At 40.4% G+C, this 15,078-nt stretch overlaps 1 protein-coding gene across 2 annotated transcripts in view; it reads right to left on the reverse strand.

Annotated features, from left to right (window-relative positions):
• The window catches only part of LOC102294278 (phospholipid-transporting ATPase ABCA1), a 184,842-nt gene extending 169,974 nt beyond the window's left edge, over positions 1-14,868 (reverse strand). Inside the window, exons 1-2 of one of the 2 annotated variants that reach the window (XM_042224376.1) lie at positions 14,239-14,868; positions 4,327-4,456 (exon numbers count right to left, since the gene is read on the reverse strand). In XM_042224376.1, the coding sequence (XP_042080310.1) occupies positions 4,327-4,392 (66 nt within the window). In that variant the 5' untranslated portion in view covers positions 4,393-4,456; positions 14,239-14,868. The remainder of the gene's footprint in view (positions 1-4,326; positions 4,457-14,238) is intronic. The other variant, XM_042224377.1, reaches the window with a different exon arrangement.
• Between the last annotated feature and the right edge of the window lie 210 nt (positions 14,869-15,078).

Below are 15,078 nucleotides of genomic sequence, written 5' to 3' on the forward strand. Positions count from 1 at the left end.
AGCCTGGTTCTGACGGAGGTTTCTTCCTGTTAAAAGGGAGTTTTTCCTTCCCACTGTCGCCAAAGTGCTTGCTCATAGGGGGTCATATGAATGTTGGGTTTTTCTCTGTATCTATGAAGCGCCTTGAGATGACTTTTGTTGTGATTTGGTGCTATATAAATAAAATTGAATTGAAAATTGAATTTAATTATTTCTCTATTTCCAATCTATATGTCAAGCTTAGCTAATTGGAGTTTGAGCTGTAGACTAAGGGCACCAGCTGTCTAACTCAATCATAAAAACACTCTAATGCCAGTGACTAGCAGCAGGTGTTGGCGGTGTTCTGCAGAAAAAACACTGGTTATATTAATTAAAACTTCAAAGCTACCGAGTTGTTTACAATTTGAAATTATTATTCAAAGACGTACATGTCTATTGCTATATATACATATATTTTCTGCAAACCCAATAATGCTGATTTCTGAGTCAAGAACCATTAAAGATTGACAGAAAATAACTTCATGCCCTGAATAGGTGAGACTTTTCATCTCCCAGTATATTTACAATGTAGATACTAAGCATAAGATTGAGAGAGGAGTCTCTGCTTGTGACTCCCCAAGCTGAAGCTATCATTCACTCCTTATCATCGCCTTACCCACTCAATCCTCTCCTGGATGAAGAATGTCAACCACTTTCTTACTTTAATACAACCACTTTATGCCTGCTAGCAGGAAAGTGCCCCATGTGACACGACAGCTTTTCATTTTAACTTAGTATAATACATACACCAGTCGGCCACAACATTAAAACCATCATGGCCTAATGTTTTTCAGCAGAAAACTGACTGCACTGAACTGCATTGCCTCTGCTAGCAGCCACTCGCCAACCCCTCCCTGCTTAAAAAACATGCCTGCTTCCATTGCTCTCCATTGTAGCTACTATCAGAAGTGCACAGGGACATGCATATGTGTCCGTGTTTTCTGACATGGCTCCATCATAGCCAGCTTTAAGGTTTGTGCTATAGTAGCTGCACAGCACAGCCTTTGCTCCCTACATGCATCAATAAACCCTCATGGGTTTGCTGGTTGTTCATTGCACCTCTTTTTGTACGCACTAACCAGAGAGCCAAGAAGCTGTTTTAGTGTTTTACAGATGATTCAACCACCTGTTTCTGCTTCTAACGCATAAACTTCAAGAACAAGCATACTCACTTGCTACCTAATGAAGCCCACCCTTTCACAGGTGCCACTGGAACAAAATAATGAGTGTCATTCATTTCACTTCTCAGTGGTTTTAATATCGTGTCTGATCAGTACCTAGTCTTTTTTTATTATAGGTATTACAGGTTCAAGCTTACACCTTTACCAAACTCACCTACACGGTAACTCTTACAGTGCTGTCAATGTGAACGTTTCTTTACGTGTCAAGTGAGGGTAACACACGCTCTAACACAAAGCCTGCTATGAAGTGGTTTCAGCAGAGTTATATGCTTCTCCACAAATAATTACACAGCATATATAAAACTCGAACTGTTAAAACTTCAGCTCATTCTTCCTTAACTTGTAAGTGCCAACTTCCTGCCAGCTGGGGTTGGCATGGCCCTTGTTACATTCATCACTCACCAACTCCTAATCTTCATGCACTCCCAGCGTTTCTGTTAAAGTAACCAGCTTAGAGCAAACGGCTGGAGAGCCTCAGTCAGCAAACTCCCCCCTATTAGCGCTTCTGCAAAATGTTCGGACTTTGTATTTGACAGCACATCCAGATAATAAGTGAAGACATCCGTTATTATCTTCATGATTAAAGCGCAGAGCAGGCAGAGGTGAAGAAAATGCAATAATATATATTGCTTGCTTTGCCGTGGCACCATGGAGACCTTATAAGTGAGTCTGAGCACATTTCATTTAGTTCATTTGGCATTTAGGGATATAGTGAATCTTCAGTTGTAGAATTTGTCAATGAATAAAACTGCAGAAAATCACGTTGCATATATTTCAAAGAAACTAGATAGAATTTAAAATGTAGACCTTTAATTCCTTCTAGTCTATGTGCCAGTGAGGATGTAGCTCTGCTGAGAGGGTGAATTATCATAATGTATGCCAAAGAAAAGGCCGGGAGAGGGAACACAGATCATGGGGGACTTTCTCAATGTCTAGCTCCCCAGGCATTTGCCATCGGACACTAGAGTCTTTGTGAATAGATAATCTTCTCCTATGAAATTATGTGGAATGCTGGACCATAAAATCAGTTTCATGCCTGTTATAAAATCTTAAAATGCTTGGTGAGGCATTCATATAATTGGTCATTAACCTCCACAAGCCCTCCAGAAGCACCATTGTCCTTGCTAACTCCCACTGGTTTTGTCTAATAACAATATTTCATGTTGACATTGGCCAAATATCCTACATCCCATGCACAAAACTGCTGCTGTCCTCTTACATATTATTGAGGAAAAGTAGTTGCATATTTCTCCCTGTTACAAAAAGAGCCCACACTGTTCTTTCTGCTGGTTTGTAAAATTAACAAGGGAGGAACGTTTCCCAGAAATAAAGTTGTAAAATTGCAAATGACTTTGCCTTGAGTTATTCCAAGAAAGTACGAACTTTGATGAAATGTCTGAAGATGTCGTTTGTTCTGCTCAGGTAACAGGCACACTGCTGCGCTCGAACCCCCAACAAAACAAGTGGGCGGATGCGACTGCGAGGGTATAAATCAAACACATTGCAGCTTTCTACAGCAGCAATATCTGCCTCTAACAAGGCTTACAAGATTCCTTGACAACCGGTCGAGGCCCTTGGAACTGTTATCTTCCCGCAGCATGTGAACTGCTGGTCAGTGCGGGTGATACGGCAGGCAATTATGTCCGCCCACGTACGCGAGCAAGGGACAATTGTTTTTTAAAAAGTTTTCTGAATGAAATACATTTACTAGGCTCGCATTCATATGAAAAGAATTCTGATATTGTTTCTTATAAATCTAAAGCTTTATTATTTTTACTTAAATTAGAAATGCTTCAAGAGAAGTGTGCACAATTTTCAAGAAAAATTCAGCTGCTAACTCTTGAAATGGATAAATTGTCTTGTGTGGTAAGTGCCAAAACAAAACAGATATATAAGATGAGCCAGATAGGGGTAGGAAACAGCATTTGCGTCCTCCTCGTCCCTTTCAAACAGGAAATGGTCAATATTTTGTTGTTCGTCTTCGACTTAGCATTTATGTGGGGGTTTTTTAATGTGTATGAGCACTTGTTACATAAATGTTTGAAATAAAGATTTGATTGATTGACTGAGTTGTTTCAATGAGAGAAGATCCTGTAACTTTACAGTTTAAGTCCTGTAACAGTTAAAGTTTAAGTTTCATAACTTTTTTTAATTTGAAAAGAATATTTAGCATTTAAGAAAAGTTGATTTTGCTTTGTTATAGTGGCAAATTCTTATTGGCATGACACACTTGGAAAATAATTGGAAATTGGAATTGGTCTCTATAGTGACATTACAGCTGGCCACACTTGTTGTTATCATAACTTGATAACAAGATTGAAGTGCTGACTTAAAATAAGAAGCAAAAGCAGGTGAAATCAGACGAGGTGTAATTGCTGAAAACATCCGATGTTAAGTTGAGTCCCTTTATGAGCACTTAAAGTGCTGAAAATGCTCATGAATGAACAACACCTAAAAAACCTAACAGCTTAAGGTGAAGCGGTGGACGTGTCTGTCAGTGAAGAAATGAAAACAGCAAAAATGTCAGCTGAACTGTAGTCAGTCATAGTAGTTCCCTTCTGTGCTTAAATCCGAGGGCAGCAGAGATATGAGAAAGAAAGTTTGGCGTATTGCTTGAAAAGTGAAAACGAATAACTTTTAATTGTGTGGTCATGTTTTCGTAAACTGTAATGACACTACTCTTTATGGGTAACAGTGGTCAGGTCGTTCGTCGGAGAACAGAAAGAAAATTTGCCCTTCAAATAAAGCGTTTAACATTTGTCACTCCCTATCCATTTCCACTGGGCCAAAGACTGGCTTTGTTAGAAGTAAAATCCAGCCAATGTGACATAACATGCACAGGAGATGGATCACCAAAAATTGAAGGTGACACTTTGAATTGGTCGGCATTAAGGTAAGATTGTTCTTGTTCTCTAAGGGGAGAGTTAAAGGGGCTTACTTCTATAGTAGACAATTTTCCTAGTAAATCCCTCCTATTACCTTTCCCTCCCATGAATAACTTAGTCGCCCTTGATAACACAACCCTGGGACCACATCCTCATTTTCTCTCCATTGCTGACCAATTTTAGCAGATATAGGTTGATTTGCAAAGCGGTGGTGGTGGTGGTGTTAGTGCACAGAAGTGTACCTTTTGTCTCTTCCGTAGAGTGAAGTTCTTCCACAGGAGCAGAGTGAACTGCGTCAGGAGACCCATTACGGCTTATCCTGGCAATATCCTGCCAAAGCGTCGCTATGGCAACTGGCCCACTTAATAAACCCTGGAGGGAATAAAAGGCAGAGTTTGGTTTTAATACAGAAGAGCAATGCATCTTGGGGGAGTGCCACTAATCATTCACTTCCCCAGGCCTTGGGGCTTATGGTGCAGCACCTGTTCTAAGAATTATTATCACCTACACTCAGCACATCTCAGGATGGGGGCTCAGCTCGTGGAGGTTACGCAGTTCGGGTCTAGCAGTCAAAGAGTCTTTATTAAGGACCGTGAGGGTGTTTTATATATACTGCTTATTAAACAAGTATATCAAAGCAAAATCTCTTTTTTTGCTGTTGTTTTGCCTTTAAAGGAGGAACGTAGACTCTAGTCTTTGCCTCATTGACTACACTTGTGCAAATTCCCTGTCTATTAATCAGTCTCTTTAGTGACCAGAGAACAATAAAAGTCAGGGGGGAAAACTACATGGGCAACTGCATCACTTTTCATGTGGACCAAAGACTGCCATAAAATATTTATTACATATTTTACTATCTACTCACCCCTGATTACACAGATAATAAACAAATAGGTCTGCTGTGTCATTTTTACACTGCTACATCAAGTATGACCTTTATTAAAAACTCCACAGCTGACAGTCCTCCCACTGACTACGGTTAATTTATCTGCTCGTCGTGGCATCCGAATCAGTCCGCTGAGCATGTCGGTCCGAGTTGCTATTAGTTTCATGCGTTCAAAGAAAAGGCACATGCTCAGGTGTAACATATGCCTACGGATTCCTACGTACGGGCATTAGCCTGCGTTTCTACATCAATTTACAGTTTTTATGCGAGCAATTAATGTAAGAATGGTCAATTTGACTGCACATATAATCGCAGCAGCTGGGCACGCACACATTTAACATAAACATTTATAATATATTAAAAGAAAACAGTGGAGGAGTCACACATACATGATTTTCTGTTAGAGAGCACACTGCAAAATGTGACAACTTTACTGATGAAGTCATACATCATCTGTAAACATTTTCAAACAATACATGAAATAAACATGTCACATTTTTCCATAATATATTAATAATTTATTTATTCTGCATTTTTCTTAAATGCAAACATATTTAATACTTATACACCTACAGTGTCATAGTTACAAAAGGTAAGGGCCCATATGCAAAACTTTCTGCAGGTGTTGATGACAAACTTGCATCCATCACGCTGGTGTGACTGTGTGCATGAGCGATGAACACAGGCGATAAGCAAACAGGTGGACTGACAGGCCACGAGTGGAAAGGTAGGATAGTAAAAAAACAGAACTTTACAGGTGAAACTGAATGAACTCTGGGCACACAGTTTAAGAAATGGGAAATCAAGATAAGACAAGCAGTGATGAAGATGACCAGATGTCGAAAACATGGGGAAAATATGTGGGTAAGATACTTAAAAACACAACAAAAGAACCAAGAAACCAGAATGGCAGCGATCCAACATCTTATCAGGACCGCAATATATCCAAGGTAACTGCCTATAAATCGCCTGTAAATCCACAAATGTGACCTTGACTTTGAGCACAGTTCGAGTACAAATCTGTTACGTGTGAGTAAAACCCGACCAACACTTGAGGACTGGGACGTCAAAGTCATTTTGCACTGTGGACCCTGTGACGTCCGCTTTGATGTTAAGAAGCCCGGACGACTGAACGTTAACTAAACGTTAACTAACACCTGAGATATTTTAATATAAGGACAGAAGAGCAATTTCAGCATCTCAGATCTTTTTGTTGTTGTTGTTTTTTACATGGCAATGAAATACTGCTTTAACTGCATAGGACTTGTGAAAATGCAGCTAAATGTCTAAAATTTATGTCATTCTTCACATTTTCCAAAGGTGTCCTTTGGGCTGATTGGCAGGGCGATTCTGGCCCGTGGACCTTATGTTTGACACCCCTGCTCTAGAATAAGTAGTGACGGGTGATCCAAAAAAAAAGAAGACAGCAGACAGACGTATCCTGATGCCCGAAAGCTATAGTTTTGGATTTTCAACGTAGTTTTCTTTTTTTATTATTTAATTTTGAATTTCTTTTGTTTTCAGTTTACTTTCAGTTTAGTTGCCAGAGTGGACTTTGTTATTTCGGTTTCGTTTTTACTGTTTGAAAATGTAACTTTTAAACGTTTCAGTGTCAGTTTTAATCTTAAGCAGTTGACTCCCGGCTGTCCTGCATTTTCTGACTCATTTTTCTGTTTAATGTTTCCCATTTGACCTTGTTGTAGTTTTCAGTGTAAATATTACCTTTGCTTTGTTTAGGTTTTAATCATTTTGTATTCATATTTTTCTTTGTTATTCTCAAATGTTTCTGGCTCTCTGTTCCCCCATGCCCAGTCTGTGTTTCTGTTATATAATATTTAAGTCAAGTTTTGCCTTTTCATGCTTACTTTGACCTTACTTTGTTAAATTCATGTGTGTTTTCTGTTTTATTTTGGTAGTCTCACGCTCTGAGTGTGTTTGTGTCCAGTTTTGCTTCCCTCTTGCTTGTTAGTTGATTCTGTTCAGCTGCGCCTCATCTTTCCCAGCTGTGTCTTGATGATCTTGTGAGTATTTAAGCCCCTTGTTTTCACTTCTTCCTTGTCGCGATATAGTTTCGAGTACCTCCTAGTTTAGTTTTGTATTCTTGCAGTCCAAACCACCAAATACAAAAACTAAGCAAATTTCCTATCCTTGTGCCCGAAATGACATTTTCCAAACACGTATTTGCCAGTTAAACGACAGGCACACACACAGATCTGTATGTGTTGAGTCAGAGAAATGTATTAATATTTAACACCCATGTTATGTTACCCATCTGTGCTCAAAACATGTTTCCGAGCACTTCATCTCATGTTCTGTGAAGACATTTAAGACCTAGGCACGTGCCCTAGGTGAGGAAGGCAGGGATTCGGATGAGCCTTTTAGCCCACGGGTAGTCCTGACAAATGTGCCACCTGTTAACGCTCCAGTTCCTCCTCCTGCACAGGTTCCATCTCCTCCACATGCGTCTACATTATTTAATGCTACTTCATGGATGTTTTATTTACCGTCATGAGAAAATGGATGCGGCCTTACTTCCAAACACCCAAATAAGTGCTCTAATGGGCAAAAGAATGGGAGCGCTCAAGGCCATTCGATAATCAGTTAGAGAATATTGGTGAGAGGAAGCACAGAATCTCCTCACTTAAATTCTGTTTTTCCACCAATGCCAAGTTATATTATTATAGAGGGCAATTTAAGTGAATCACGCCGTTACTGCTGCTGGCAAACTATCCATATTGTTCAGAGATAAATGGATTACGATCAGACACGCGAGCAGTTTTTCTTGTAGTGCGCTGCTCAATATTTCACGGTTCGTGTGTATTTTTAAGGAGATCGTTTCGGACCTCTACAAGCGCCCGATGACCTCGGTCATGACACGGAGGCCTAGAGCAGGCATGGGCACTTGAGTGCATCAAATGCTTTCGTAATTGGTCTGTCGATTTGTCTCGCCCAGCTTTCAAGCCTCGCCTTCATATGTAGCACGCAGGAGAAGGACAGCTTGGCACCACCTCCAATCTGAAATCACGTCAGGCATGAAGGGTAAACAACATCTCTCAGAATAGACTTGAGCCATATGTCAGAAAAATCTGTGTGTGTGAATTGCATTGGTATCTAGGAAAAAGAAACAAAGAGAGAGAGATTTGTCTGTGAAAGACGGCGTGTGTGGGTGAGCGTTGTGGAAAAGCCCGAGCTCAAGGACTCTCTTCCGATCCCACATCTAAAGAAGAGATAACAAGTAACAAGAGAGGAGTCTGATTGTGATTTGCATTGCAGCCGCAGTGTTGCGAAACACAGCGAACACAGTTCTCCGGAGAACAAAAACCATACAAGTGAAGTGTTTTCCAGATCATCATTTTAATCTACGACTTGGAGCACAAAGAATAATTGAAATGAGTTCTTTCTCTTTTTATTTTTTTGTCTTCACAAGACTACGGCCATCAGGCGCTGGCATCAGCTTTTCGCTGTATCATTAGCTCCAAAGAAAGCCCCAAGAAAAAAAATCAAGGAATGAGAGAAAAGGGAAAGAATACAGCGCTGGGGGAAAAAAGGAAAAGAAGAAAAAGAAAGGAGCGTATTGAGAGGATATAAGTGCTGATGCATGCCTGGCATTTGGGGAGTAGGGACAGCAAAGTGCATTATTTCAGCCCTTAGGATGATGGAAAGAGAAAACAGATATTTGTCATAGAGCATGAGAGCAGAGGACAGCAGCAAATGACTGCAACATCAGTTACAAGGGGGTCGCCATAGCCTTGTGAAGGGTATAATGGTCCCTGCGCTCCTTTGTCCAATCCGTCTTTTTTCCCCTCCAAGTATCTCGATCGCAAGCTCCATACAACTTTGCTACAGCGGGAAATCATACAGCGGAGAAGGCAAGTCTGGGGAAAAGGTACTATTTGTATTAAGTGCAGCTGCTACACCGACAAGCACGTCGCCTCAATCGTGCTGCTTTACTCCATTAGACACCAATACACCAATCACTGGTGTTCAAAGAGATAGCGCTATATCAAGATAACAGGGGTGCACTCAATTAAAGCTTATCAAAGGTGTTCAAAGGATCCTTAAAACTGACACCTGCGATTTTGGATCACATTTGAATATAGAAGAAAAAACTCTGACTTCATAATCACAGCTTTGTGATGCAAAACACTGAGAGTGGGGGAAAGTATTGATTTAGTACATTTTAATCTTCTCCCGCCTGGATCTCTCAGTGCTCCATGGCTCGTCTCCAGTCGGTGCAGATTCCCCCTTATGAAAATCTGATTATTAACATATAAAGCTCCACAAGGACAGGCCTCTGTTCATATTCACAGGTTTTGAGACCTCTCTGACGCTCTATCTCCTAACCGTCCCGCGCTTTGATTTTGAAACCAGAGGCGATCACACTCTGAGCTTGTTGATTTGTTTTAAACAACTCCTCAAAACACATTTTTATTAGGGTGGGAGGACGATCAAACTACTGATAGTATCGATACCAAATCAATAACTAACATTCAAATTGAGATAACTTTATTCATCCCAAAAAAGGGAAATTTGTTTACAGCTTACGTGCACTGCCTATTCACACAGTCAAACTCCACCTATAGTCTTTAAACACTGATCACAAGCATTGTTGCAGGTAAAGGCAGAGACAGTGAGGTCAAGAAAGATAAATAAAAATAAAAATGAATAAATATATTCCAAATAAATTAATGGAATATTTTTATTAGTTTCTGATAATAAAAAAATATGTCTAACATGAACTTTTAAAAAAAGAATAATAATAATGTTTTTATACAGCACATTTAAACAACAGAAAGTGCTTTAGAGACAGGCACTTTCTGTCGCAGCTTAAAAATGCATGAAAACTGAAAGCTGTGTTTTCTTGTATTAACTAATTAAAAATCACAGTGATTTAGTGGTCATTAAACTGTGTTCAGATTTGGCAAATTGATGACGATTCTCATAAATCACGACACACTGCTCCGTTTTACATAAGATGCCTTTATGAGTTAAAAGTATTGGCCCTGTATTTATTTGAGACTAGTGAAAATGCAGCTAAAAGTCTAAAATTTATGTCCTTCTTTACAAAGCCGAATTTTTACTTTCCATTTCCATCTCTTCCCCTTAATTATGAGCTATAGTTTCAATCTGTTTGTGTGTATGGAAGTGTATAGTTTGGAATGAATGTCTGACTGTATGGCTGATTTTGTTTGTATGTCTTTACACGTACACATTTTGAACATGCATGTGTTGCTTTGATTCAGATTTTGCAGCACATTGTTTTTAATTATTATTTGTCATATGAAAATACTGGCGCTGTCAGGGTTAATCTCGTTAAAATGACGTAACTGCATTAACACGGCAAATCTCCGTTAGCGAGTTAGCGTGGATCGCCCGGTGCGTGGGGCTGCACGGCATCAACGCGTTAGCGCAGTTAGCTCAGTTAGCTCGTCAATGCGTTAGCGCAGTTAGCTCGTCAATGCGTTAGCGCAGTTAGCTCGTCAATGCGTTAGCGCAGTTAGCGCAGTTAGCTCAGTTAGCTCGTCAATGCGTTAGTGCAGTTAGCGCAGTTAGCTCAGTTAGCTCGTCAATACGTTAGCGCCGATTTGCCGTGTTAATGCGGCTATGGCGTTAACGGCATTTTAACGAGATTAACGCTGACAGCACTAGAAAATATGTTGTACAATTTGCTGTTATGATGGAGTTGTCAATACACTTGTGATTTTCTTAAATCATGCACAAGCTCAATAAATTCCCACACAATTTGATTTGCCAGTCACAACGTCTCGTGATGAAAGAGGGTAACATTTAAAAGAGTGACCCAGCTGGCAGTGAATGCATACACAATACCTGGTTCCTGTTTTTTTAAGGCGCAATGACATGGCAGATATTGCTTTGTATCGAGTATGACAGAATAGCTATATTGTGGTGATCTCGTTAATGTGGGTATCATACTGCAATACCTACATTACTGATAGCTGAGGAAAGCATTATCACATGTAGTAGCATCATAACGTCAGTCTCCCCCCGCCCAAAAAAGTAACCTGGGTAAACGGTTTCTTTTATCAACAGTTCTGCACTTGAGGTGCACTCAACTTTTACTCAACATCCATAAAAGGACTGAAACGTTTTATTCTACCTGCTTCACAGAAAACTGCAGTTTGAATTCATGGCGACTACAATGGATTCAGACCCAGTTTCACGGTAAAAGACAACATTAAAATGTCCACAGAAACTTTTAAAGCCACTCCATAATCCACTTCTCCTTGGTCCATTCATATCCTCAGAATGCTCCAAAACCTCTTTTCTCCCCTTAAAACGCTGCTAAATGCAGGGCTTCCATTTGTTGCATTGTGAGTTTGAGAGTCACAGAAACCCTGGGCTCTCAAGCTGCTTGTGTCTACAGTCTTGGTCATTTTAGCTCAAGGTTGATGATCTCACTGTCTTTCAAAACACTAACAAAACAAAACACCTTCGTCAGATCAATGCACATTATCAAACTCTGTGCACGCTTTGGAGGTTATCATTTGTATTCCTGTTCAGGTGTTTTGTGTTGCACTGACGAACATTTCTGCCATCCCATTTATATTACTTCTCTCTATAATGCAATGCAATTTAACAGCGTCTTGCAAGTACATCTTGCAAAATGGAATTAACACCTCTATAAAACTGTTTAAAACATTATAACCTTGATAGAGTTTGGAATAATTTCAAGGTGGCTGCTTTAGCTTCCGGAGAACTACTATGTCAGACTGCATTACGTTTAGCCAGGTGTATAAATGTATACATCTTTCCTTTTCCCAATCGGCTTGATGTATTAACACTAGCTGCAAATGCCAAAACCTTAGTTTTGTTGCTTTTAGTCCTGCCTGCTGTAATAACTAGTACATATTTCCGCATATTTCCAATACAAACGGCATAACGTGCGGATGCAAGGATGAAGACCCATCTGGCCTTCACCTGTTAACCTATATCCAGCTGTAGGACACAAGGATTGAAGTGATGAAGCTGCAAGAATCTGCCATTTCTCTTTGCATTGCTATCACTCTAACACTGCACCTCACCAGCAAGTAGTCCCCTCCCTGTGCTCTCCCTCAGGCAAGTCTCCTGCCTGTCCCTGTGCCAGCTCTGCCAAGCGACCCAAAGATGGATCTTAATTTTCTTTTAGAGCCACACATAGAAATCTCAGCAATGTAAGTAGAGAGCCCTACTGGACTATAATACTTGGTATTAAAAGAGATTCTTGACCCCACTGCTCACAGTTGTACACATAAGCTTCTGAAAACTGCAGCAAGGTCGGTCTCCTTACGCACAGCGTTAGATGTTAGGAAAAGAACTCAACATCAGATGTAAATAATGAGCCCTTCTGGAACACTCTGGATAAGATAATATCAGTATGATGCACTAAATAAACGAAATACTTCTCTCTACAGTCGGCACACTGTAAAGAGAGAATCTATTATAAAGAGAAGGAAAAAAAGCACTACACATCTATTTACTTACTGGGCTGACAAGGACATCTACCCATTATGCCTTTGCTTTAGAAGATGGTTTGACATGAGTATGCTGTTGCAGAATTAGCTTGACAAGCTATTTCTGAGAATAAATAAAGCACACACTTCAAAGAAAGAGCTCAGCTCTGCATCATCAGAAGATGTTTGTGTTTTGGTCTTTTATATAGCGGCAAATAACAAGACGAGTCACCTCAAGGTGCCTTTTATCACAAGGTCAAGACGCTACATTATTGGAAAGGAGCCCTATTAATCACACAACGCCCTATGAGCAAGCGCTTTGGCAACAGTTGGAAGGAAAAACTTCCTTTTACCAGAAAGAAACCTCCGGTAGATTTGTGGCGGAGCACGAGATTCACATCTGTCCACATAAACACAAATCTCTCAGGAATGTTTACAGCACCTTGTTTAATCTGTGCCACAATAAATCAAGTCATTTCTAAAACTGTAAACTAGAGAGCAAAGTAAGCACTGAGTGTATCCTTCTAACACAGATGGCTTAAATTGAAATGATCAGCCTAATCAGGGGTCTTGCTGATGGCATCAGTGGGATTGCAGTGCTAGTTTACATCAAGTTTTCTTTTAACAACTTCTTCTGAAAACTTTTTTACGTCCTTGTGATCTGCACGCTGGACAAAACATTTTTTGTTCACCTGTTTAACCTGCATCTGATTTTTGCACCAATTACTCCCTTTATTCACACAAACCTTAAGCTGTCAAACTGATTATAAGTCAGAACGCTATTACTGATATTAAAGCGGTCATTACATGTAATTAGTTAGAGGGAAGTAATACTTCTAAGCTCTCATCTACTCGGATCAACTTGTCAGTCATTTTCAGGCCCTGATTACTCATTCATTAGATATAAATTAAACTGATGAATTAAAAAACAGTAATCGCTGGCGCTTAAATGACTCATTAAGACACGTACAAAGGTGCACGCTATGCGGCATTGCTTATACTTAGCTCGCTGGCTGTCGAAGCAGCCCTGGCACTGAGTAAATCATTAGCATGGGAGTAAGGTTGCTCAGCATGGGTTAAAGTTCACTTTGACTCCCTTTTAACTCAGCTGTTACGCTAGTGCTGTGCCACCCTGCAAATTGTGGTATCAATCTGACATCAATACAGAATAAATGCAGGGTCAGTATGCTGATACCAATACCGATACTTTTTCTTTATAAAAGCAGCTTATGTAGCGGAGAGCAGTGTGCCATGATTTCAGTTGGATACATACTGAACTTGGAGTATACAAACAAAGTATTGATCAATCTAATACCAATAGCAGTGGTGGTATCGATACTATGATATTCGATCTGTCCACCTGTAGGATGAGGACGTTTAAGTTCCCTGACACCAAACACTAAACAGCAAGTATTTCATGTTATTTGGTTATTATGTAAAACAAACCCCCCCAAATAGGTATAAACTGTAATCCCTTATATCCTCCTCAGCCCTCTTTATTGACATTTTAAATGTAGCCAGCCTCCAGAAGAGTTTATTTTATTATTATTTTTTTCCCACTAAGATAATCGCTTCTCTGGGCGCTCTGTTTTATCCGCTGCAGACAAGACAGGAGGGGGAATAAAAAGGAGAGGAGTGTGTTTGGCTTCCCAGAGTCTGAGCCTGGGCTAGCCTCGGGAGTAGAGAGAGCAAGCTACAAAAAAAGAAAAAGAAAAAAACCCGCAGAAGAACACCAGAAAGACAGCATCACAAAACACGTGTCCTGTTAGAGGAAAAACAAACTCTCACCCTCTCAGAAAGAAGAAGAAGTAACCTACCTCAAAGTTGTTTGGCTTTCACCCATCAGCACATCTTGGGGCTTAAAGATGGATTAAGAGCAGTTTTAACTGGCAGCCCTTATGACTGACGCAGAAAGCCTTTTGCAATCTCTCTCTCTCATTCCCCGCCTGTCTCTCATGATCGCTGTCCCCTTTTACCTGGAATCATAAAGTATGCAAATGACCTCCGCTGAGCCTGTCGTAGCGACTGTAGCTACAGCCGGTAAGCGCACAGGTGGTGCACATTGCACAGCGCGCTCCCTTAAAGCCGAGGCCCGCAGCAGAGCGCATATGTCTGCGTCTTGTAGTCCTGTCTCAGTCACCCGGAGAGGCGAGAGAGGGTGAACGGGAGCACTGGCCTTACATTTGGCTTCCCTTGTTGTGGCATTGTGCGCGTTTGTCTCGCGGGGTGCCTCGCAGCAAACTTTCAAATTTGGTCACCTGTTGACTGAGCTGAAATTATTCATGATCTCATTAGTCGGAAACATTCATCTTTATTTTAATAAGTCGAGCTGCGATGAGAGCGGTTTGAGACCAGATGGGATCACGGGGAGAGCATTTATTTACCGAGACAGAGCCAAAGTGAAAACGTTGATGATGTTGTTGATAATCAGCCGAATGCGTCACATGGGATATGCAGCTATGCGCGTCGACCGTAGGGTTTTACAGCAACCATATAATTAGGTAACAAGGAGACGTAAGAGTTTATTATTGTGTAGATAAAGAGTAATGCCAAAGGTGCACTGGGAGGATATAAATACGGAGATGAGATGGGTGTTTACCGAGAAGGTAGTCAGGAAATAAATATAGAGGTCTCACAGACAAATATAGAGGGTGATA

This window comes from Haplochromis burtoni, unplaced genomic scaffold (genome assembly GCF_018398535.1).
Source record: "Haplochromis burtoni strain Fernald_Lab_line unplaced genomic scaffold, NCSU_Asbu1 Contig_136, whole genome shotgun sequence".
In the NCBI taxonomy this organism is placed as follows: Eukaryota; Metazoa; Chordata; class Actinopteri; order Cichliformes; family Cichlidae; genus Haplochromis; species Haplochromis burtoni.